The 26,575-nt window shown below is 35.4% G+C and overlaps 1 protein-coding gene across 7 annotated transcripts in view; it reads right to left on the bottom strand.

Annotated features, from left to right (window-relative positions):
* Positions 1–26,575, bottom strand: part of NBEA (neurobeachin) — a 672,618-nt gene that overhangs the window by 534,695 nt on the left and 111,348 nt on the right. For all 7 annotated transcript variants that reach the window (XM_040267082.1, XM_040267084.1, XM_040267081.1 and 4 more), the window contains exon 8: positions 25,315–25,461. In XM_040267082.1, the coding sequence (XP_040123016.1) occupies positions 25,315–25,461 (147 nt within the window). The remainder of the gene's footprint in view (positions 1–25,314; positions 25,462–26,575) is intronic.

Below are 26,575 nucleotides of genomic sequence, written 5' to 3' on the forward strand. Positions count from 1 at the left end.
TCTTCTCCAACACCACAATTCGAAAGCAATTCTTCAGTGCTCAGCCTTTTTTAGGGCTTCCCAGGTGGTACTAGTTGTAAAGAACCTGCCTGCCAATGCAGGAGATGTAAGACACACGGGTTCGATCCCTGAGTTGGGAAGACACCCTAGAGGAGGAAATGGCAACCCACTCCCATATTCTTGCGTGGAAAATCCCATGGAAAGAGGAGCCTGGAGGGCTACAATTCAGTGTTGCCAAGAGTCAGACATGACTGAAGCAATTAAGCACAGCCCTTTTTATGGTCCAACTCTCACATCCTTACATGACTAATGGAAAAACTGGAGCCCTGACTATATGGATCTTTGTCAACAGAGTGATGTTTGCTTTTAATATGCTTCTAGGTTTGTCATATCTTTCCTTTCAGGGAGCAATCATCTTTTAACGTCCTGGCTGCAAGTCATGGTCTGCAGTGACATTGGAGCCCAACAATATAAAATCTGTCACTGCTTTCATTGTTTCCCCTTGTACTCGCCATGAAGTGATGGGATTGGACACCATGACCTTAGTGTTGTTTTTTTTTTAACTTTGAGTTTCATGAATTTGGGGGGTGGCTAAATTGCTGAAAAGGGTGAAAAGGAATAAACTTCCAGTTATAAAATAGGAATGTAATATACAGCAGGGTGATAGTATATGGTATATTTTAAAGTTGCTAAAAGAAAAGATTTTAAAAGTTTTCATTACACACACACAAAATTTGTAACTATGATGACGGATGTTAACTAGAACTTATTGTGGTGATCATGTTACAATATACTCAAAATATACAATCATGTTGTACACCTGAAACTAACATATTTCAGTTGTATGTTAATTTTTCTAAGCTAAAAAAAGGGAAAAAAAGTTTTGTAGAGATTTATACAGCAAACAAAAGATGAGATCATGAGTAGAAGAATTAAGATTCTTCTGCACAAAAACTGATGTACTGGGCGTGCATACTTCGGCTATCTTGAGTATCATTGGTAACTGCTGATTTTTCAATTGTTCTGTTGTAGCCAGAACCAGTGGGAAATATCTAAAAGCATCACCAGAATTATTGTTCATTATGAAGCATTAGTCAATATAAGGTAGGTCTATCCTAACCCTATTCCCAAATATCTTATAAAACATTTTACCTAGGAAGCATGTACCCAATGAGGGGATTATTCTGATGTTCTACTTTTTTGTATTTGCTTTGTTTTCTTTTAAGCACAGCTTCCTAGAGGAGATTTTGCTTCCTAATCACAGACTTTGTTTATTAGTGCTTTTGAAATATACAATATGGGCAATTCTGACAAATCTATATAGAAACTCTTCTTTAGCTAGTAAATCAAATACAAATAGGCACATTAGATGATTTTCTGCTGGTTTCATTCAGCTCAGTTCAGTTTAGTTTAGTCGCCCAATTGTGTCCGACTCTTTGCGACCTCCCAGCATGCCAGGCCTCCCTGTCCATCACCATCTCCCGGAGTTCACTCAAACTCACATCCATCGAGTCGGTGATGTCATTCAGCCATCTCATCCTCTATCGTCCCCTTTTCCTCCTGCCCCCAATCCCTCCCAGCATCAGGGTCTTTTCCAATGAGTCAACTCTTCGCATGACGTGGGCAAAGTACTGGAGTTTCAGCTTTAGCACCATTCCTTCCAAAGAACACCCAGGGCTGATCTCCTTTAGAACGGACTGGCTGGATCACTTTGCAGTCCAAGGGACTCTCAAGAGTCTTCTCCAACACCACAGTTCAAAAGCATCAATTCTTCGGTGCTCAGCTTTCTTCACAATCCAACTCTCGCATCCATACACGACCACTGGAAAAACCATAGCCTTTACTAAACGGACCTTTGTTGGCAAAGTAATGTCTCTGCTTTTCAAAATGCTATCTAGGTTGGTCATAACTTTTCTTCCAAGGAGTAAGCATCTTTTAATTTCATGGCTGCAGTCACCATCTGCAGTGATTTTGGAGCCCAAAAAAAATAAAGTCTGACACTGTTTCCATTGTTTCCCCATCTATTTCCCATGAAGTGATGGGACCAGATGCCACGGTCTTTGTTTTCTGAATGTTGAGCTTTAAGCCAGCTTTTTCACTCTCCTCTTTCACCTTCATCAAGAGGCTTTTTAGTTCCTCTTCACTTTCTGCCATAAGGGTGGTGTCATCTGGATATCTGAGGTTATTGTTATTTCTCCTGGCAATCTTGATTCCAGCTTGTGCTTCTTCCAGTCCAGCGTTTCTCATGATGTACTCTGCATAGAAGTTAAATAAGCAGGGTGACAATATACAGCTTTGACATACTCATTTTCCTATTTGGAACCAGTCTATTGTTCCATGTCCAGTTCTAAGTGTTGCTTCCTGCCCTGCATACAGGTTTCTCAAGAGGCAGGTCAGGTGGTCTGGTATTCTGATCTCTTTCAGAATTTTCCACAGTGTATTGTGATCCACACAGTCAAAGGCTTTGGCATAGTCAATAAAGCAGAAATAGATGTTTTTCTGGCACTCTCTTGCTTTTTCCATGATCCAGCAGATGTCGGCAATTTGATCTCTGGTTCGTCTGCCTTTTCTAAAACCAGCTTGAACATCTGGAAGTTCACAGTTCATGTATTGCTGAAGCCTGGCTTGGAGAATTTTGAGCGTTACTTTACTAGCGTGTGAGATGAGTGCAATTGTGTGGTAGTTTGAGCATTCTTTGGCATTATATCTACTACTGTGGGCAGGAATCCCCTAGAAGAAATGGAGTAGCCATCATGGTCAACAAAAGAGTCCGAAATGCAGTACTTGGATGCAATCTCAAAAATGACAGATGATCTCTGTTTGTTTCCAAGGCAAACCATTCAATATCACAGTAATCCAAGTCTATGCCCCAACCAGTAACGCTGAAGAAGCTGAAGTTGAACGGTTCTATGCAGACCTACAAGACCTTTTACAACTAACACCCCAAAAAGAGGTCCTCTTCACTATACAGCACTGGAATGCAAAAGTAGGAAGTCAAGAAACACCTGGAGTAACAGGCAAATTTGGCCTTGGAATACGGAATGAAGCAGGGCAAAGGCTAATAGAATTTTGCCAAGAGAACGCACTAGTCATAGCAAACACCCTCTTCCAACAACACAAGAGAAGACTCTACACATGGACATCACCAGATGGTCAACACCGAAATCAGACGGATTATATTCTTTGCAACCAAAGATGGAGAAGCTCTATACAGTCAGCAAAACAAGACCAGGAGCTGACTGTGGCTCAGATCATGAACTCCTTATTGCCAAATTCAGACTTAAATTGAAGAAAGTAGGGAAAACCACTAGACCATTCAGGTATGACCTAAATCACATCCCTTATGATTATACAGTGGAAGTGAGAAATAGATTTAAGGGACTAGATCTGATAAACAGAGTGCCTCATGAACTATGGACTGAGGTTTCATTAGGATTCTTCATATACGGTATTGCTAATAGACTCATTTTTTTCTTCAGCTCCAACAGATATTCATTTCTCCAATGTGAATTAATATAAATAATGTCTATTCATAAATGTTTGCCAAAATAGTAGAATGCATTAAATAATAATGACTATAAACAACATGCTCCTAGTGTTCACTCATAATCAAGCATTTTAATTTAAAAATGAATCTTAAAATACGTCCAACACCAGCAAAAACAAGGCAAATTTGTTAACTCTCCTCTTATGAGCTTTCAACATAAATTTATATTTTAAAAATTTATTTTCCTAAATAAAATTCTATGCTTATGGAACAAAAATAATTATTAGTCTTGAAATATCTAGAAAATAGAAATTAGAAGTATAAATAAATGTACATCAAAAATTCTCTAAAAAGGCACCATGTAAAAATGTTAAATGTTATACAATCCTCAAATTGTCTCTTAACATGTCAAAATGTGAAGGTATAAATTACACAACTTCCTAATACTGATGAGCTGTCATATTCACTGTTCTTAATACAAAATGACATGAGCATGTGACCCTTTGGAGGAGAGAGGAGGTAAGTAACACAGATAGTAAAACTCTGGAGGAAAGAGTAGGCAAAAATTGTTTTTAGAGCACACACACTGCTGTATCTAAAATTTTGTAAAATCTGAACCTGAAATTCTTTTCAAAGAGCAAGATAAACCAAAGTCTCAGCCTGTAACTGGAATTCATGTTGGAAAACCATACTTTATTGATGCCAAAGTTAAGACAGTTTTTAGTTTACCATGCTATTCCACCTAGAATTTCCAGTGGAAATTCAAGCTTCAAGAACCCCTTACAAATATTCAATTAACTATAATCTATTATTACATACTGTTAAACTGACATTGTACTTATTTTATCTGTAAAATAGTCCATCTTGGTAAAGACTGCAATGGCGATCTTTGTTTTCTTAGAAAGCTCCACTGAAAGTTGAGTCAGTTAGTGCAGCCACTACGGAAACTGGTATGGAGTTTTCTCCAAAAATTAAAACCAAAACTTCCTTGTGGGCTAGCAACTCCACTTCTGCATATTTAGCCAAAGAAAACAAGAACACTAACTAGAAAGATATACACAGCCCCACATTCACTGCAACATTATTTACTTTAACCTATACATGGAAGCAAACCAAGTATTCATTGATAGATGAATGAATAAAGATAAGATGGTATTAACTATTTGATGGGGTCGCAGAGTCGGACACGACTGAGTGACTGAAATGAACTGAATTATTCAACTATAAAAAAGAAGGAAATCTTGCTATATACAACATGGATGGACCTTTAGGGGATTGAAAGTGAAAGTGTATCCATGCTCAGTCATATCCGACTCTTTGCGACTCCTTGTGACCCTATGGACTGTAGCCCAGCAGGTTCCTCTGTTCATGGAAACCTCGAGGCAAGAATTCTGGAGTGGGTTGCCATTCCCTTCTCCAGGGGATCTTCCTGACCCAGAGATCAAATCAAGGTCTCCTGCACTGCAGGCAGATTCTTTACCATCTGAGACACCAAGAAAGCTGCTTAGAGTATTAAGTCAAATGAACTAAGTCAGAGAAAGACAAACATTACTCACACAGAGAATCAAAAATTGAGGCCTACATACAGGGAACCGACTAGTGATTGCCAGAGGTAAGTGTAAGGGATGGGGAAAGTGGATGAAGGTAGTCAAAGAGTACAAACTTTTAGTTATAAGATAAATAAGTTCTGGGTATACAATATATAGAATTTTGATTATAGTTAATAACAGTATATTTGAAAGTTCCTGAGAGTAGATTTTAACAGTTCTCAATACACACAAAAATTATAATTATGAAAGGGGATAGATTTGTTAATTATCCTTACTGTGATAAATCTTGCAATAATATACATATATCAAATCATTATGCTCTACACATTAAACTAAGAAATTTGTTGTTATTGTCTAGCCACTAAGTCATGTCTCACTCTTTGCAACCCCATGGACTGTAGCCCACCAGGCTCTGTTGTCCATCCATGGGATTGTCCAGGCAAGAATACTACAGTGGGTTGCTATTTCCTTTTCCAAGGGATCTTTTCAACTCAGGGATCAAACCCACATCTGCTTGGCAGGTGGATTCTCTACCACTGTGCCACCAGGGAAACCCAAACTAAGAGAAGTTATGTATCAATTACATTTCAATAAAACTGGACAAAAAGCTTTAAAAATTAAAAAAGAATATCATATTGTCTGTACAGTACAATGGAGTTAAAAGCTGTAGCTTCAAAACCAGTTAGGCTTGCATCTGAATCTCAACTCTATCACCTATAGTTGTATGACCATCCACACGTTATTTGCCTTTCATCTGCTACACACCCAACACACAAAATATTATAAATAAAGCACTATAAACAATACCTGGTACTTTTAAAGCCAAATGGTAGCTGCTATTATCACTATATCCTTTTCTACTTAATATTATACATCTTCTATGTTAATTTTTCTTAAACATTACTCATAAAACATTCACCATAAACTTTATGGTAATGGCATAATGTATGGATGACAGTGGAATTCAGGTAACCGACATAGCTGCTAATTAAATAAAATTTCACTGAGTAGAACCTTAATCAATCAAACTGGAATTACTTAACACGAATATGAGAAAATGTGTCACAACACTGCTGAATGCAAGAAAACTGTTTATCTAATTATTATATGAGCAGAGGCATGTTATTTTCTAACACTAATCTCTGAAACCTTCACAGGCATCAAAAATATAGTCATTTTTCATTGAATTTATGTTAGGATAACATACATATGACAAAACCCATTCCTTTCCCCACTCATTATGTGACAAATGTTGCTGATATTAACATAGTAATGACATTCCAATATTCAAGGAATCATTTTTCCTGATGTATAATTAAGAGAATATTTCCACTTGTATAATGTACGATGATTTTCTCTTCAAAATGAATAAACAGTCCATCTGAATTCATTAAAAAATTAGCATCCAAACTCTAATATCTCCAAACTTCTAAAGGCAAATAAATAGGGTTAAACCATTTCCTGCTAGCAATTTTTTGGTAATTCCACATGATAGGAAATTATGTTGATATTCAAAGCCTCATCAACGTGGTTTCAGCTTACGGTAATCACTCTCACATTCTACCACAAGTCACTCTATCTACTCTCTATTCTGCTTTGCAGTCACACCTGATTATGGAACAATCCATAAACATATCCCTTGCTTCTATCTCTTCATTCATGCCCACTGTCCTGCTCTGCCTCTTAAATTTATTTTTCCAAGAAACCCTAAAAAATATATTTGTCTATGATGAGTTCCTAAATCTTCTGTAGCTGGAATTAATCATCATTTTACGAAATGTTAATAGTATCTGCATTATACTTTCTTTGTGGTATACATACCAACTTTTAATTACAAATGTTTACATGTGCAATTATTCTCATAAATAAAGTAGAAGCTTACTCATTTTTAATCCCCAAAGGTTAGAACGGTTCATTGAATAAAACAATTATTTAATATATGATTTAATTTTACTCAACTACATGCCCTGCATGCATGCACACTAAGTCGCCTTAGTCGTGTCCAACTCTTCACGACCCTATGGACTGTATGTAGTCTGCCAGGCTCCTTCATCCATGGCGTTCTCCAGGCAAGAATACTGGAGTGGGTTGCCATTTCCTCCTCCTGGGGATCTCCCCACCCAGGAATCGAAGCAACCTCTCTTATGTCTCCTGCATTGGCAGGCAGGTTCTTTACCACTAGCACCAGCTGGGAAGCCCATCACATGCCCTACAATCATGATTACCAGTCCCTGATAAACAAGAATGTAGAGAAAACAAAAGATTATATAGTCACAACTGTGCCAACAAAAAGGGCAAATGGATTAGCATAGAATATTTCAATGAATGAATTGAAGACAGTACTTCAACATAGCTGAAAATGACCCAACCAATCAAACCCTAAAATTATGACAAAATATCAAATTAGCGTAAGTGCCAAGTAAGAATCATTAAGTATAGATATGAAATCACTCATGTCCTTTGTCCTACACTGAACTTTTAATGAATTTAAGTAAATTTAAGTAAAAAGTTATTCAAAAATTATGCACTGAATATTTAATGAATTTAAGTAAATTAAAGTAAAAAGTTATGCAAAACACTAAAGATACCACTCTGGCTCATAATCACTACTTTTTAAAACCAATTTTTGTGAAGCAGTTTAGTGATACTTCTTACACTTTTTTGCTTGTTTTTTGGGGGGAGTATAATTATGTATCATACCTATGTATCAAAGGTATCATTATAACTGTGATGCTTATGAACTCAGACTATATGGTTTCTAAAAATAATGACTGAAATAAAATACTGCAAATGTATAAATAGCTTCTCCATGTCTGCATTTTAACATTGCTGAAATATATGAACATTCCATTATCAGATAATAAACCTTTACTTTCATTTTGTTCACAGAGCTTTCAAAGTAATCAGAAATGTTTAATATAGTCTCATGAAAATTATAAAATTTTGGGAGGGGAAATATAATGTAAGATATCTAATAAAACCTAGCCTTACTTGGGAAAAAAATGGTCTTAATGTTTTCAGTTTGTTATACAAAGATCATTATTTCATAGTTTGGCTTATAGCAGCAAAACAATTTCATATCACAATTAATTGCATCATATTTTTAAAATATGATCCAATTTAAATGACTGTAAACATATAATCAATCATGTAAATGTAATTCTCTTGTTCAGTTCAGTCGCTCAGTCGGGTTCAGATCTAATAAGCTGATCTATGATAAATATAAATATTTGTTGCATTATTACTTTAAGAAGCATTTTTTAAAAGAGAATTATTATATAAATGGTATGAGTAGGATGGGGATGAGAACAAGGAATGACTGTGAAAAGGCATGTCAGATCTTTCTAGGGTGGTGGTAATGTTCTAAAATTGGATTGTGGTGATGTTTGTACAACTCTATGAACGTACATAAAATAATCTGTATATTTCAGATGAGAGACTGTAAATTATACTTCAATAAAACTGCTACATATGTTAACAAAAAAACATTCAAGAACATTTTGCACTAATTCTTCTCAAAGGGGGATTCCCTTGTGGCTCAGCTGGTAAAGAATCTGCCTGCAATGTGGGAGAGCTGGGTTTGATCCCTGGGTTGGGAAGAGCCCCTGGAGAAGGGAAAGGCTACCCACTCCAGTAATTCTGGCCTGGAGAATTCCATGGACTGTATAGTCTACAGGATCGCAAAGAGTCAGACACGACTGAGCAACCTGCACTTTCACTTTCATCCTCAAAGGAGTGACATATGATGCAGCTTTCTTAAATATGGAACACTTCAGTATAATATTTCAATATGGAACATTACATGTAAAAAGAGGACAATATACATTCTTTTCAAGGACACATGGAATGACTAGCAAAAAGAACACATTTGGGTTCATAAAACAAACTTCAGCAAATTTCCAAAGACTAAAATCATATGAATGAAATGTATATATTCCTTGAAAAGTAAAATTAAAAAGCATTCCAAGAAATATAAAATATGAATTCTCTGACATTTGTTTAAAAATCTGTATTTATAAGTTTTAATTTCTATATAGAGAAAACTGTAGGCTGGAACGTCAATGGTGAGTTCTTACAGATATTGAAGAGAAAATTAAAAAAAAGAAAATTGAAAATGACACTAAAGTAAGCCATGTAGTCAATAAACAAACAAACCACAATATGTCAACAAGGCAGTAGTACCCAGATATGCAACAATGTACTACCTAAAAATGTCTGCTTTCCAACCAAACATCAAGAGAGAAAGTAACTGGAAACTATGACACACATATGGAAAAAAGAAGCAGGCAACAGAAAGGGCTAGTGAGAGCAGCCCGAATGTCAGATTTAACAGAAAAAGATTTCAAAGAAGCCATTAAAAATATGTTCAAAGAAATAAAGAAAACCTCAATCAGAGAAGTAAATACAGTCATGACAAGGTCACATTAACAGACAGTATTAATTAAGAGATAGATACTGATATATAGGAAAGTGAACAGAATAAATTTTAAGGGTTCTAATCACAGGAATTTTTTTGTCTTTTTTCTTTTTTTCTATATCATATCTGTATCAGAGATGGATATTAGCTGAATCTGTTATGATAGTAATTTCACAATCTATTTAATCAAATCACCATGATGTATGCCTTAAACTTACTCAGTGATGTATGCCAGATACTTCTAAATAAAACTGGAAAAAATGAATAAAATTAGTATTTTATTAAAATAACAGTAAAATGTGTATTTTAAAATAGTAATACAATTAAAATTTTACATTATTTCTTAAAAGAGAGAAAAATACTATAAAAACAATCCAAATGGAAATTCTGAAGTTGAAAAGTATAACTGAATTGAAAAATTCTACAGAGGGTGTGAACAGTAGATGTGAAATCACAAGTAAGAATTGGCAAATATAAAATAAATACTGATTATACAATCCAAAAATCAGAGACGAAAAATACTGAAGAATGATCAAAGTCTCAGAAAAATGGAGGAAACAAGTATATGAACATATGAAGAATGAGAATATCAGAGGTAGACAAGAAAGAGAAAAGAGAGGCAAATATTCAAAACCTTAATGGACAGAAGTATTAATTAAGTAATTAATTGATCCCTGGGTTGGGAAGAGCCCCTGGAGAAGGGAAAGGCTACCCACTCCAGTAATTCTGGCCTGGAGAATTCCATGGACTGTATAGAAGTTACCAATTTATTGAAAAGCATTCTATTACCCATTCAGCAAGCCCATGAACTTGAAGAAGAATTAAAGCAAAGAAATCTGCTAACAGAAAAATCGTACATAGTAATGTTAAAACACAAGGAGAAAATCTTAAAAGCAGTAAGAGAAAAATGACTATTTGCTTAAAAGAGAAAAATAGTAAGATCAACAGCAAACTTCCCATCTGAAAAAAATGGAGGCCAGAACAGAGGAATAAAACATTTAAAGTATTCAATGGAAAAAAATAAAAATCAAACAAAAATTTATATCCAGCAATCTAAAAGGAAAACAAGATACATGCTCAAGTAAATAAAAACTGATATAATGTGCTATTAGCTGATCTCAGTTCAGTTCAGTCGTTTAGTCATGTCAGACTCTTTGCGACCACATGGACTATAGCACGCCAGGCTTCCCTGTCTGTCACCAACCCCATCAGAGCTTGCTCAAACTCATGTCCGTCGAGTCGGTTATACCATCCAACCATCTCATGCTCTGTCATCCCCTTCTCCTCCTACCTTCAATCTTTCCCAGCATCAGGGTATTTTCCCATGAGTCAGTTTTTCGCATCAGATGGCCAAAGTACAGGAGTTTCAGCTTCAACATCAGTCTTTCCAATGAATATTCAGGACTGATTTCCTTTAGGATGGACTGGTTGGATCTCCTTACAGTCCAAGGGACTCTCAAGAGTCTCCTCCAACACCACAGTTCAAAAGTGTCAATTCTTCAGCACTCAGCTTTCTTTATAGTTCAATTCTCACATCCATACATGACTACTGGAAAACCATAGCTTTGACTAGACAGACCTTTGTTGTTGAAATAATGTCTCTACTTTTAATATGCTAAGATGGTCATAGCTTTTCTTCCAAGGAGCAAGCATCCTTTAATTTCATGAATTTCATGAACACAAGAAATAACAAAAAAAAAGTCTTTCAAGCTAAAAGTAAAGAGCTCAGACAGCAATTTGAATAGACATGAAAAACAATGAGCATCAAGTAGTCATGTAGTTATAAAAGATGGTAAAATGCATATTTATTCTGCTTTATTCCCCCTTAATTGATTTCATAGCAATTTTATAAAATATATATACATTACATAGGCTTTTGCCTATAACATAAAAATGTAATGCATTTGCTAATAACAACATAAAGGAGGAGGGTGGAAAAGCCATATTGAGCTAACGAAGTAAGTTCAGGTGGTAAATGAACAAATGAGGGAATCATAAATTAAAAATGAGCTTAATATAACAAAATCTATAAACCAGTTACTTTTCCTCTCTTGACTTCCTTAAAAGACATATAAGTATATAATATAATAATTAAACTAATGTAATGTTGGGTTTGTAACCAACATTGTAGTATGCACTACGTATAACAATTTAACACAAAAAGCAAAAAACACAATAGACCTATAAAAGTAACATTTCTATATCTCACAGGAATTAAGTTGGTATAAACCTGAAGCTAATTCTAAGTTAAAATTTAAGGGGCAAGTAGTATAGCAAACATTAAATAAATAAGGGCAAAAAAAAAGTAAAAAAAAAATGAAAATGCTACAGTAAAAAATATTCATTTAATTCAAAATAAAGCAATAAAGAAGGAATAAAGGAATCAAAAGAACATAATGCATAGATAACAAATAAAATGACAAATGTAAATTCAACTATATCAGTAAAATTAAACGTGAATGGAAAAACAATATGCTCAAAAGAGAATATTATTAGACAGGATAATAAAACAAGACCTACAATGTGTTGCCTATAGGAGACATACTTCAGAATCAAAGTTGAAAATGGATTCAAAGTAAAAGAAAGGGAAACTTTATCAATAAATCACAAGCTCCAATGACTGTGCTAATGTCAAAACAAAACATATTACTAGATATAGAGAAACATTTAATAATAATAAAAGAGTCAAACCATCAGGAAAATGATAATATATGGGGACCTAACAACCACACACCAAAATACATGAAGAACTTGACAGGTAAGAAGAAAGAAATAGAAAAGTTGATAGTAACAGACAAAAACTTCAATTCCCAACTTGAATAGTGGAGAGAACAACTAGGCAGAAGTCAACAAAGAAAGAGAAGACTTGAACAAAAATATTAAGACTAAGAATTACAGGAAAAATTAATAAATAGAGAATAAGAAAAACAAACAGCAGAGAAAAATAAAACAAAACCAAAAATCTGATTCTTTGTAAAGATCAAAAGTGACAAACCTGTACCTAGACTAATTATTATGTTAATATTATCATCTCAAGAGGTGATCATCTTAATAAACACAGAAGTATTTGACAAAATCGAGTACCCTTTTATTTTAAACTGTCCAGCAAAACAGGAACAGAATGAAGTTATCCCATTCTGATAAAAAGCATCAACAGAAACTTCACAGATAACAACACATTTAATACTAAAATCTGAAAGTTTTCCCACTAATATCAGTAACAAGACAAAGATAACTGTGCTAATGGTTCAATCTTATACTGGAGATTCCAGATAGGTAAGAAAAAGCACTCAGAAAGTAAGAAGTAAATGTATCTCTATCTGCAGATGACATAGCTTTGTATATAGAAAATCCTAAAGAATACACACATGCACACAATTAGTGTGAATAAATTCACCAAGATTGCAACATACAGAGTTGAAATACAAAAATCTACAGTATATTTTAGCAAAGAAAATCCAAACATAATATTTAAAAACAACTCTGTCTTACAACAGCACCAAAATAATAAAATATTAGAGAATACACTTAACAAAAGAAGTCCAAGAATTCTGGCATTTGACTTATGGCAAAAAGTACTAAAGACCCTCTTGATGAAAGTGAGAGGAGAGTGAAAAAGTTGACTTAAAGCTCAACATTCAGAAAACAAAGATCATGGCATCCGACCCCATCACTTCATGACAAATAGATGGGGAAACAGTGGCAGACTTTACTTTTTTGGGCTCCAAAAGCCCTGCAGATGGTGACTGCAGCCATGAAATTAAAAGACACTTGCTCCTTGGAAGAAAAGTTATGATCAACCTTGACAGCATATTAAAAAGCAGACACATTACTTTGCCAACAAAGTTCTGTCTAGTCAAGGCTTTGGTTTTTCCAGTGGTCATGGATGGATGTGAGAATTGGACTATAAAGAAAGCTGAGTGCTGAAGAATTGACACTTTTGATCTGTGGTGTTGGAGAAGACTCTTGAGAGTCCCTTGGACTGCAAGGAGATCCAACCAGTCCATCCTAAAGGAGATCAGTCCTGAGTGTTCACTGGAAGGATTGATGTTGAAGCTGAAACTCCAATACTTTGGCCACCTGATGTGAAGAGCTGACTCATTTGAAAAGATCGTGATGCTGGGAAAGATTGAAGGTGGGAGGAGAAGGGGACAACAGAGGATGAGATGGCTGGATGGCATCACTGACTCAATGGACATGAGTCTAGGTAAACTCTGGGAGTTGGTGATGGACAGGGAGGCCTGGCATGCTGCAGTCAATGGGGTTGCAAAGAGGCAGACATGACTGAGTGACTGAAGTGACTGAATTGAATAAGTACAAAACATCTTTGAAAGAAATTATGAAGACACAAATAAATCTAAAGCAAAGCCATCCATGTTCAAGGACTGAAAGACTTACTATCGTGTAGTCAGTAAATGTCCCCTAATTGATCTGAAGATTCAATACTATCTCCACAAAATCCCAACTGGGTTTTCTTGTTACTGTTTTGTTATTTTTGACTCTGGAAATTGACAAGCTGATCCTAAAATTCATGTGGAAATGACAGAGATCCAGCATTTCCCAATTTCAAAATTTACATGAAATGCCCAGAATAGGCAAATCTATAGAAAGAGAAATAAGATTAGTGACTGCTTAGGAATGAGGTAGACTGAGACAATAAAAAGGTGAGAGCTAAAGGTACAACGTTTCTTTCTGAGATGGTTCAGTTCAGTTCAGTTCAGTTCAGTCGCTCAGTCATGTCCAACTCTTTGTGACCCCATGAATCGCAGCACGCCAGGCCTCCCTGTCCATCACCAACTCCCTTAAAATGCTCTAAAACCCTCTATGTTGATAGTTGCATTACTAAAACCACTGGATAATTCATTTTTTAAGCGAGTTAATTGCATATATGTAAATTATACCTCAGTAAAGCTGTTTCACAAATAAAAACAAACTCATGGTTGCCGGGGGAAGGGATAGTTAAGGACTTTGGGAAGGTCATGTGTACACTGTTGTATTTTAAATGTATAACCAACAAAAACCTATTGTATAGCACATGCAATTCTGCTCAATATAATGTTCAAGACTGTATGGGAGGTGGTTTTGGAGGAGAATGGATACAGGTATATGTATGGCTGAGTCCCTTCACTATTCATCTGAAACTGTCACAAAATTTTTAATTGGCTATACCCCAACATAAAATGTTTTTGGTGTTCAAAAAAATAAAAATAAATTTTTTTAAATGAAGCTCTTTTCCTCTTGCTATTTCCCCTGCCTTCCTGAAAATTCATAAAGCTAACAGGAAGGGCTAAACAAGGTAGGAGTAGCCACTAGGAGGAAAGATGAGGAGTTGCAGTGGCCAGAAGCATAGCAGAGCCCTGAGCAAAGTCAGGAGCATAACCACACAAGGAAGCGTCATGGTGTCAAAGTCCTAAAGAGGTGAGGAGGGTGTTCACCCAACAGAGTTATCCAGCTATGGGAGACAAAGATTAAGAAACTGTTTTATTGAGCAGACAAAAGATACATTATAATATAACTGCTGTGAACTAGATAATTTTCCTATAAAGGGCATTATGGGTCAATTAGCAAAATTTTAACAGGGTCTGAGAATTAAATGGTAGTAACACACTGATGTTAGAAATTCTTTAAAAGAATGTCCTTGTTTGTATAAACATGATAGTCAAGGAAGACAGGGCATTATGTCAGCAATACTCTTTAATGGTTCAGCGGAGAAATTTATGTTACTACTATGCTTGTAATTTTTCTGTAAGTTTCACTTTCTTTTTAAATTTAAGAATGATAAAGAGAAAAGAATGCAAATTCAAGAGATAGTGACAAATATTAAAGATAAGCAAAGTAAACCAAACAAGTATAGTCAAGTCTCTGAAGAAAACAAAAACAATGAAATAGAACAAACAGTAAATAGTATCAAAAATTTCTTGTAATACAAAAACATGCAAAACTGCATACTGAAAGTGCATATCACTTAACTGAGAAATCAACTCAGGATAACCAAGACATATCCAGCAAAACTGCTGAATTCAAAGGAAAAAGTTAAAAAAAAAAATTAGTCCTTTGAACAGAACACTTTAAGCCAGAAGAAAATCAGTAACATGTCTGAGTGGTACAAAGAAATGTCAGTCTAGATATAGCCAAGCAAATGGCTATCAAACATAACAGCTCTTGATAAACTAATACGGTAATGTAGCTCTCAAAAATATTATTCTCATGAGTCCCTCCTGAGGAATATATAATTAGCTTCAGATAGGTAAAACAGAATGGGCTCCCCTGGTGGCTCAGACAGTACAGAATCCACCTGCAGTGCAGGAGACCAGGATTCGATGCCTGGATTGGGAAGAACACCTGGAGGAGGGCATGGCAACCCCCTCCATTATTGTTGTCTGGAGAATCCCCAGGGACAGAGGAGCCTGGAGAGCTACAGTCCGTGGGGTCACAAAGAGTTGGACATGACTGAGCGACATAGCACAGTACAGCACAGGCAAAACAGATCAATGTAAGGACTGTGATGAATATCAAATATATACTTGAAAAAACTATGACTAAGAATTTTTAAAAAAGGAGAATAATATGCAATACATCAAGGCTGTATATTGTCACCCTGCTTATTTAAGATATATGAAGAGGACATCATGCGAAACGATGATGCAAAAGCTGGATGAAGCACAAGCTGGAATCAACATTGCTGGGAGAAATAGCAATAACCTCAGATATCCAGATGACACTACCATTATGGCAGAAAGCAAAATAGAACTAAAGAGTCTTTTGATGAAAGTGAAAGAGGAGGGTGAAAAAGCTGGCTTGAAACTCAACATTCCAAAAATGAAGATCATGGCATATGGTCCCATTATTTCATAGCAAATAGATGGGGAAACCATGGAAACAGTGACAGACTTTTCTTGGGCTCCAAAATCACTGCAGATGGTGACTGCAGCCATGAAATTAAAAGATGCTTACTCCTTGGAAGAAAAGCTATGACCAACCTAGAGAGCACATTAAAAAGCAGAGACATTACTTTGCCAACAAAGGTCCATCTAGTCAAGGCTATGGTTTTTTCAGTAGTCATGCATGGATGTGAGAGTTGGTCTATAAAGAAAGCTGACCACTGGAGAATTGATGTTTTTGAACTGTGGTGTTGGAGAAGACTTAAGAGTCCCTTGGACTATAAGGAGTTCAAACCAGTCAATCCTAAATGAAGTCAGTCCTGAATATTCACTGGAAGGACTGATGTTGAAGCTGAAATTCCAATACTTTGGCCACCTGATGCGAAGAGCTGACTCATCAGAAAAGTCCAATGCTGGGAAAGATAGAAGGCAGAAGGAGACGACAGAGGATGAGATGGTAGGATGGCATCACTGACTCAGTGGTATGAGTTTGAGCACCTCTGGGAGATGGTGAAGGACAGGGAAGCCTGGTGTGCTGCAGTCCATTGGGTCGCAAACAGTTGGACACAACTGAGCAACTGGACAACAACAACAACAATATATAATAACTACATGACTCACAATGTAGCTAATCTCTTATATTTAGTTTTCTAGGACTGTGATAACAAAATACCAAAGTCTGAGTAGCCTAAACAACAAAAACGTATTTTCTCACAATTCTGGAGGCTAGACATCCAAGTTCAAGGTGTCAGCAGGGTTGGTTTCTTCTGAACCCTCTCCCAAGCCTCTCTCCTTGGCTTGTAAATGGCCCACTTTCCTCCCTGTGCCTTAACGTGGTATTCTGTGAGTGTCTGTATCCTAAGTTCCTTTGCTTATAAGCACAATATTCATATTGTATCAGGACCCACCCTAATGGCTGCACTAAACTTTACGTCTTTAAAGACCCTATCTCCAAATATAGACACGTCCTGATACTGGGAGTTGGAATTTAAACACATGAATTTTGGGGTACCCACAAGTCAGCCCATAATATACCTCAAAATTTAAAAATGGCAAGAATAAAAAAAATAAAATAAAAATGGCAAGAATAGAGAGAGTATATGCAAAACAAGCTTAAGTGTTTTTAGTTATCAGTAGGATAGTGTTGGCACTACTATTCTCAGACTATTACTTGTGTAATTATGGGCTTTTCTAATTCTATAACAATATGTGTGCTTGCCAATAAGAACTCTCAAAGTGGAAGAAAAGAGATACATATTTAACTAAGAGGAGGTCAAGACAAATTTTATATTTCCCATTAATAAAAAGTAGGGATTCCTGGAGTAACGACTGACTCTAGGGCTGAAACAATAAAATGTTCAGGATGAGCCAGACATACCGTCATAGGAAATAGCAAGGATATTATGAAAGACTACAGAGTCATGTCAAAAGGACTAAGGGACCAACTAGAAGGGATGTGAGTTGCCTAGATTTGGAGCAATCTGAACTTCTTAAAGAAAAACACAGTAACTACAACTGGTTGAAACACCTCAAATACACTTAAATCTCTAAGCTTATAATGACACTTTAAAAATAGTAATTGGACATCTCTGAACAATGAGGAATGACATTAGATAATATTATTTCAACTGAGAGAACTTTAGGTAGCTTTATTAATCAGAGTTGGCAGAAGAGAAAGTTGTTAGTACATTACCTAGATAAAAATCTGGTAGGAATTAACCATTTTATGACCAATGGGTAACAATTATTTGACTATGGGAAATAAGATTCTGCTGAAGGCACTGCATTGAAGGAATAAAACTAGAACTTTGGAAGAACATGCAGAACAGTCTTCTTTCCATTCATGGAAATTCTAGCATTCTAAATATACTATAGCTATAAACTAATATGACTGGTATTTTAAAGCAAATATACCTTAACAAATATGATCAAATGAGTGTTGTATTTTACAAAAGAGTCCTCTCAGAACTACTTACACATATATTCCAATACTCAAAATATTCCTTATATCTGGGGTTTTAAAAATATTTGCAGAATCTAAAGAGTTTTTAGAAGACATTTATTAACAGGTGCTTGTAATTTGTTGACATTTTTGGAAAAAAATCACACTGTAAACTTTTGTTACAAATTGAAAATGAGGTTCTTAAAAATCTCAATTTGAATGGATATGAAACAAAAACTTTTAAAGGTGTATTTAAAAAACAGGCTTAAAAAAAACAAACAACAAACAAACGTGTCTGTCATCACTGAAAAGTCTTTAGGTAAAGATAATAAAAACTCGAGTCTGCTCGGGTAATGTAGTCCAGGTATAGTTCTACTATCTGGTTAAGGGGTAAAAGATGGCAACCCATTCCAGTATTCTTGCCTGGAAGATCCCATGGACAGAGGAGACTGGTGAGCTACAGTCCATGGGGTCATAAGAGAGTTATACACATAAGAGAGTTATACAACTTAGCCAACTAAACAACAACAAACAAGGGGTGAAAAGCAAGTACTTGAGGTCTGAACCACTCTCATTCATTTCTTATTGCTGAAATGTTGTATTCATTTCTTCTTGTGATGAGATTCTTGCTTCTGTGCGCAGTTTACTGAAGATGTAAGGTGACCAGGGCCACTGCTCCTGGTGGTACGGCTGGGTTGTGCCGGGGCCTGGATGCTCATAGTTGCAATAATGACAGGCCAGCTGAGGCAGCTGAGGTTCTTGGGGAGATAATGATGCAACTTGGGGCTTTCTGGAGTTGGCTTTGCACTCCCACTACCAACTGAATTCTATAGCATTTTAAATTATATTTCTGAAGGCAAACTGTCATCCTCAAGGGATTGATTTAATTTTGAGAAAAAGAATAAAATAAAAGACCTGAAGCCATCATAAAACCATTTTTCATCAAAAATACAGTTTATCTCTAAAGTAATGAGAACTGTTTCCTTGTGTCACTTAAAAACTGACCCTGCAGGCAATTTCAAAAAAGAAATGCAATTAACTTGAAAAATGGTAGCATATTTTGAATATGCATATATCTTCCAAAAGAAACTGGCTAAAAAGGAAAATCATTTAAAATATTGTAGTTTAAAAATAGTTTCTCTATTTTACATAGTGAATTTATATAACCATACTTCATAGGCACATTAAGTACCAATTACTCAAGAGGTTTTTATTTCTATAAAAAATTAATTTACAAATGTATTGGACATAAATATATGTGTAAGACAGCAAAGGGAAATAAGAATAAGATCAGGAAAAAAACACTACATATAAACAGTTCCTCAAAAGGAAAAAAGATGGAAATGGAGTAGAGAGATATTATAGTAGATTCCTGTGGCTCCTTGTGGATTCTAAGGAATTACATAGCTGGCAACAGAAGAAAAACTGATCTTTAGGGTTGAGCAGGTATTTCTGCCATGGGCAAGGTCTGGTTAATCCATAATGCAGATACACAATCATACTAAAAGGGAGAAAGGAGTTCAGAGAGCAGAGAAAAATCTTATGTTTAAATTTTTCTTGTCTTACCTTCAAACATGAATTTTTCATTCATCATTTTGCAAACTAGATTTCAACGTTGCACCCATACAACTCTTTGGTTCTTGATCCCTCCATCTTTTCTACCTCTCTTCTAATGTTGCTATCAATCTTTATCCAAGTTCATTCATCTCTCTTTCATGTTCATGTTCACTTCTCTTTTTGCCACTAGGCAAAGAGTGGATTTCTTTTTTACCTTAGATATATTTTTCAGTTCCAAAATTTCCATTGATATTTGTATGTTGCAGTTGATAATTTCCACCTATTAATTCATTACAAGCATTTTTTTTACCCTATTAGTTACAAAAAGTCCCCCAAAAGTCCTCATGTGATAATTAAACAATTCTAGGTTATCCTGGAGTTGGTATGTGCTAATTTTCGCTTCCCTTGAAAATAAGTCACACTTTCCTGACTTTTCATAGGATGAATAATTTGTGATGATATGCTGGACATTTTGGATATTATCCTGTGGAGACCATATTCTGAAATATCCTGATGCTTTTGTTTCAGGGGATCATTTCCTCTTTTAGATATGATTACAGACTGTCATTTTTTCTATGTGTGGCATCTAAAATGTCAGTTCATTTCTTGAACTATTATTTACAATCTAGTATCCATTTATCATGATCATACACGGTTTCATGGGTAAGCCACACACTTCCAACTGTTTTCTTTTAGTTGTTGTTCACACAGAATTCATACCCTTTTATGACTGCCTCTTTTCTAGGGGCCCATTATTCATTCTGTATTCTTGGTTACCCCAATGCTTATTACCTTATTTTTTCTGGCTAGGAAGTTTGTCTATCAAGATAAAAAATGAGGCACTCAGCCCATGCTGACTACCTGGTTCCATGTTTTGACTCTCCTCTAAAACTTGCCTGCTTTATATTCAGTCTCCAAGGCTCTGATGTCTTCTGCATTATGTCCAGACTTTTCATATGGTTATCTGCGGGAACTTTCTCTTCCATACAGGTACTGAAAAATCTCCAAAGTGACTTTTAATTCTGATGGTTGTCTTATACATTTTCCCCTATCAGTTAGATCTTCATCTTAATAAAATAAACTGTTAAAAATCATGATGCTACCATTTTCTTGAATGAAAGACAGAACACGAAACTAAATACTGAAATATACAGCAAATAAAGATTGTTTGCCACATGTTTATTTCACAATTAGGAAATCTCCAGTAATGATTATAAAATATCTAAACTTTGTAAACATCTGTTTTGCAAGTTTATGTCAAAATGCCATCTTATATTATAGATGACTCCATAACCTTGCAGACAATTCAATAACCGCAATCAAATGGAGCTCCAAAATCAATCTAACTCAGAGTGAAAAGTGAAAGTTGCTTAGTCGTGTCTGACTCTTAGAATTCTCCAGGCCAAAATCCTGGAGTGGGTAGCCTTTCCCTTCTCTAGGGTATCTTCCCAACCCAGGGATTGAACCCAAGTCTACCAAATTGCAGGCAGATTCTTTATCAGGGAAGCACAAGTATACTAGAGTCTGTAGCCTATCCCTTCTCCAGAGGATCTTCCCAAACCCAAGAACTGAACTGGGGTCTCCTGCACCGCAGGCAGATTCTTTGCCAGGTGAGCTACAACTTTACTAAACTTGAGAAAGTTACAGTGAGAAATTCTGTATTCCATGAATTACTTACAAACAATGATTTATTTAATTAGTCAGTGATATCCTACCTCATTTACTATTTACCAAAGATAACCAGGTACAAAATATTCACTGACAAGTGCTTAAAATCAGGCATTTCAGATAAAGAAAATTACCTAGCATGCTTCTAATCTACAGATGAAAATCACTTGAGACAAGTTTCATGGTATAGATGGTGTGAAGACATTATTTGTGGAGACAATTAACTTATTTATTTCAAAGCCCAGATGTTGACATGCTATCTACATTAATCACCAAATCATAGACAATACGGTCTGACCATTATAATGCTTTCTGTGGTGTCTCTTTTCTGCAGACATTTTGAGGCAAAAAATACAAATATTGTTATTATATAACAACTAATGATATAAACTTCATTTTTAATTTAAACCAAATGCCAACTAATTAATATACCCTACCAAAATCTGATTGATTATACTCTTTGCAGCCAAAGGTGGAGAAGCTCTATACAGTCAGCAAAAACAAGACTGGGAGCTGACTGTGGCTCAGATCATGAACTCCTTACTGCACACTGCAGACTTAAATTGAAGAAAGTAGAGAAAACCACTAGACCATACAAGTTATGACCTAAATCAAATCCCTTACGATTATACAGTGGAAGTGACAAACAGATTCAAGGGATTTGATCTGAAAGAGTGCCTGAAGAACTATGGACAGAGGTTCGTGCCATTGTACAGGAGACAGTGATCAAAATCATCTGCAAGAAAAAGAAAGGAAAAATTTTTGTCTGAGGAGGCCTTACCAATAGCTGAGCAAAGAAGAGAAGCAAAAGGAAAAGGAAAAAAGAAAAGTAAAATGGTGAAAAAGCGGGCTTAAAACTCAACATTTAGAAAATTAAGACCATGGCATCTGGTCCCATCACTTGATGGCAAATAGATGGGGAAACAACGACTGGCTTTATATTCTTGGGCTCCAAAATCACAGCAGATGGTGACTGCAGCTATGAAATCAAAAGACGCTTGCTCCTTGAAAGAAAAGCTATGACCAACCTAGACAGCATATTAAAAAGCAGAGACATTACTTTGCTGACAAAGATCGGTCTAGACAAAGCTATGGTTTCTCCAGTCATCATGTATGGATGTGAGAATTGGACCATAAAGAAGGCTGAGCACCAAAGAATTGATGTTTTTGAACTGTGGTGCTAGATAGAGAAGACTCTTGAGTGTCCCTTGGTCAGCCAGGAGATCAAATCAGTCAGTCCTAAAGGAAATCAGTCCTGAATATTCTGAAGCTGAAGATGAAACTCTAATACTCTGGCCACCTGATGTGAAGAACTGACTCCTTAGAAGAGACTCTGATGCTGGGAAAGACCGAAGGCAGGAGGAGAAGGGGATAACAGAGGATAAGATGGTTAGATGTCATTACTGACTTGACGGACATAAGTTTGAGCAAGCTCCGGCAGTTGGTGATGGACAGGGAAGCCCGGCATGCTGCAGTCCATGTGGTCACAAAGAGTCGGACACAACTGAGTGACTGAACTGACTGACTGACATATCTTAAAATTTCCACTGCAACCCATTACCCCTTCTCTCACAGGAAGTGACTTTGCCTCCTACTTACCAAGGAAACTGAGACTATAATGTGTGAGCCACCTCAGCTTTGTCCCCTGTCATAACACAATCTGATCTTCATTTGCATCCTCTGTACCCTTTCTTAATTTTCTAAATTTCCAGAAATAAAGTTTCAATGTCAAAATTTTTGCAGGTGCCTGCCCTGATGGTACTGTACTTTTTAAATTCACAAGTTGAGGAAGTACACACACCCATGAACTTAAGAGTCAACCTCCATTAACAATAAGGAAACACACAGGGTAAGCCTGGCGACTGGGAACTTTCAAAACTTAATTTTTTTTTTCATGAAATGCCCAAAAGGCATTTTCTTTCTCTTTTTCTTAATGTATTACTTTAATTCTGGAAAAAAATTTTTTTGGGGGGAGGGGCATGCCGCACAGCACGTGGGATCTTAATTTCCCAACCAGGGATTGAACCTGTGCCACCTGCAAGTGGAAGCATAAGGTCTTAACCATTGGACCACCAGGGATATCCTGAGAAGCATTCTCTTTTAAAGGTTCTGACTCTGATGCAGATGATGACATATACTCTATTGTTATGTTAAGGTTCAAGGAATATATTCTTTATCACATGATTACTTGCATATAGAACAAAGTGACAAAGAGTTACTACTTATTTTCACCATTGGTATAAAATAATGTGATAAGAAAGAGCCATATGACAAACTGCTAAGTTTGTAAAGTAGTTCAGAACAATATTTGCTCCTTTCTGAAAGAGAGAATTAATACCTGCTGATGTTTAATCTTTTCTTTTTCCTTTGCTGCTAATAAGCTCCCACTAATTCTGAAGTTTCACTATAGCAATCACACTGGATTTATGGCTTTGATAGCTGTATTTTATTTTTTACTTTATTTATATTTCACTGGTTTGTCACCTGACTTAATATCATTCTGTTAGTGCCTGAAGAAACCAACTTCAAATATTTATATGGAATAAGGAAAAGAAGTATGAAAGGAAGGCAAGTTGCATATTAACTCAAAAATTTGAATTATAGAAACATTTCCATGCAAATTCAACACACGGCATAACTAGGACTCAAACCCAACAAGACTACTCATGAAAGAAAAAGTGGCTATAACAAGCACAAATTCATTTCTATGGATAGCAAAACAAATAAAATGGACAAAAGATGGCAGCAAGTACTGTCACCTTGACATAGAAAAGACAGCACTATTGTCATTCAGTATTATTATGGTTATTAAAATCACTGGGAACAGAAATATCTTTTCATAAGGGTAAATTCAAACTGTCACTTACATGTCCAATATAGAACATAAAATTTTAAACAGAAATATTAATGCAAAAATGCAAAGGCAAAAGGAAAACTATTCTTAATGTTTAGTACTCCCTTTCCCATAGCACAATCTTCAAAATGATTATTTAAACACTAAGTTTTAAAAAGGAAAAACAATTCTTCCATGAAAGATCACCAGAATTATAAATGCTTTGAATTATACTGTAGTATTCTCTCTCAACTCCATACAGTTTGGGATATCACAATTCCAAATGTGACTTACACAAAACTCATATATTTCCCCAGCCAAGTGTACTGCCCATTAAGAATGAATTCATATATGTGAATGTAATATCTTGCTTAAATAAATCTTTGTTTTTAATCTTTGTTTTTAATTATTGTTTTTAAACTCAAAAAAAAAGAAAATATGGTAAATCACACTAAATAATTAGTCTTGCAAAATTACAATATGCACTACTCTGCCCACTTCCGTGCAACAGCAAACAACAAACAAAAAAATAGAAGCTAACACTCAAAAGTTTCAGCTACATGTAATATTTTACATCATTTTCCTTCAAAATCATTAACTATTCTATTTGGGTTATCTCTAACATTTCATTTGTTCATAATATAATTCATATACTTTATAATTTGAGATTTCAAATATGTTAAGCAATATGGTTTTACAAAAGTTATTTAAGAATTATGTCAACAAAAGCTATGGCTTCATCATTAGAAAACATTCTAAAGAATAAAAAAATGTTCAGGAAGGGAAGGGGGAAATAGTTAAAAAGAGAAAACAACATCTTTGAAACAAAATCAAACAAAATAATGACTCAGTTCCAAAATACTGAGATGACTTAAACAGCATTTAAGAAAACCTATCATTATATACTATATTGTATATAGTATTTCACATTTCACACCTATAACTTTCCACAGAATTTATAATAAGATGATCTTCCTACCTTATATCCAGGTCCTAACTGATGAATTGCAAATATCTGTGCAGGATTGAGGGCTTCACTGAACACATACACGGCACCAAGTTGACCACAGAATACCCTATTTGCATCAGCAGTTTCTGAAGATCCGAGAAAGCACTTGTCATAGCTCTATTTTTAAAAAGTCATAAAAAAATCCAATGTTTTATTTTGCAATGACAAAATATTTAAGGATATCTGCCTTCATTGTCAGTAATACCATAAAGCATAATAATAATAACAGGAGAAACCAACAATTAAGACTCTGGATTATTTAAATAATAAAAACTAAAGATTTTTTGGGGAAAGTTCATCAGTCAAATGTTTCATACTTATGGGCAAGCAAACAAACAATGATTATCCTATAATCACTTGACCAACTTTCCAAATTCTACAGTTAAAAGCAAAAGAGCTAAAAACTATTTATTTACCAAAGTATAACTTACTTTTTAAACTATACTGATTTGTAATTGTCCATAGCTGGTTACCTGAATCAAAAGAATGACTCTCAAATTTAACCATAAACACACTGAACCAAAATTTTTTAATTCTACTTAATTTCTCCATTATGGATATATTTCTCTATTTCTCTACCCTAAGTTAAAGACAAAGAAAAATCACTTCCTTCTCTTAGATGAATTGGTATAATGCAGAATCAAATAAACAATAATTACCAAAATCTGCTGACAAAAGCAGATGGTATTATACAATGCTCTCCATCTAGGGAGTTTAGCACCTAAAAAACCACATTTAACAAGATCCTTCCCATCTCTAATTCTTACATCTCACCTAACATGTGGCCCCATCTATCCACACCAGCGAAAGTAGTCACTATTCACTACCCAGCCTCACAGGTTATTCTACAAGCAAGACATTATATATATGGCATCCCTTTGATGCCTCAATAAAATAACTAAAAAATTGTGAATGAGGTCCAAAGGAGAAACTCCTCATAGAATACCTAATCGTTAATTAAAAGAACTGACAACATAATGTATGTGTGCATGTGTGTGTGTGTTATTCTCCAGGCCTCTCCATTTCTTGGAATATTATTGCAAATAATTAAAAATCAGTCTTTGTTTCCTTTCTTTTTTAAAATATGACATAGAGTCAATGGCAGTCAACAAGATCACTCTATAATAAAAAGACAGTCCCCTCTGTAGGGCAAATATGAAGCAGAATTTCACTGAATCTTCTAATTCTGGAAAAAACTATTCTCATAAATATGTATTGACTATGACCCAAC

The sequence above is a fragment of the Oryx dammah genome, unplaced genomic scaffold, assembly GCF_014754425.2.
Source record: "Oryx dammah isolate SB20612 unplaced genomic scaffold, SCBI_Odam_1.1 HiC_scaffold_24, whole genome shotgun sequence".
Classification (NCBI taxonomy): Eukaryota; Metazoa; Chordata; class Mammalia; order Artiodactyla; family Bovidae; genus Oryx; species Oryx dammah.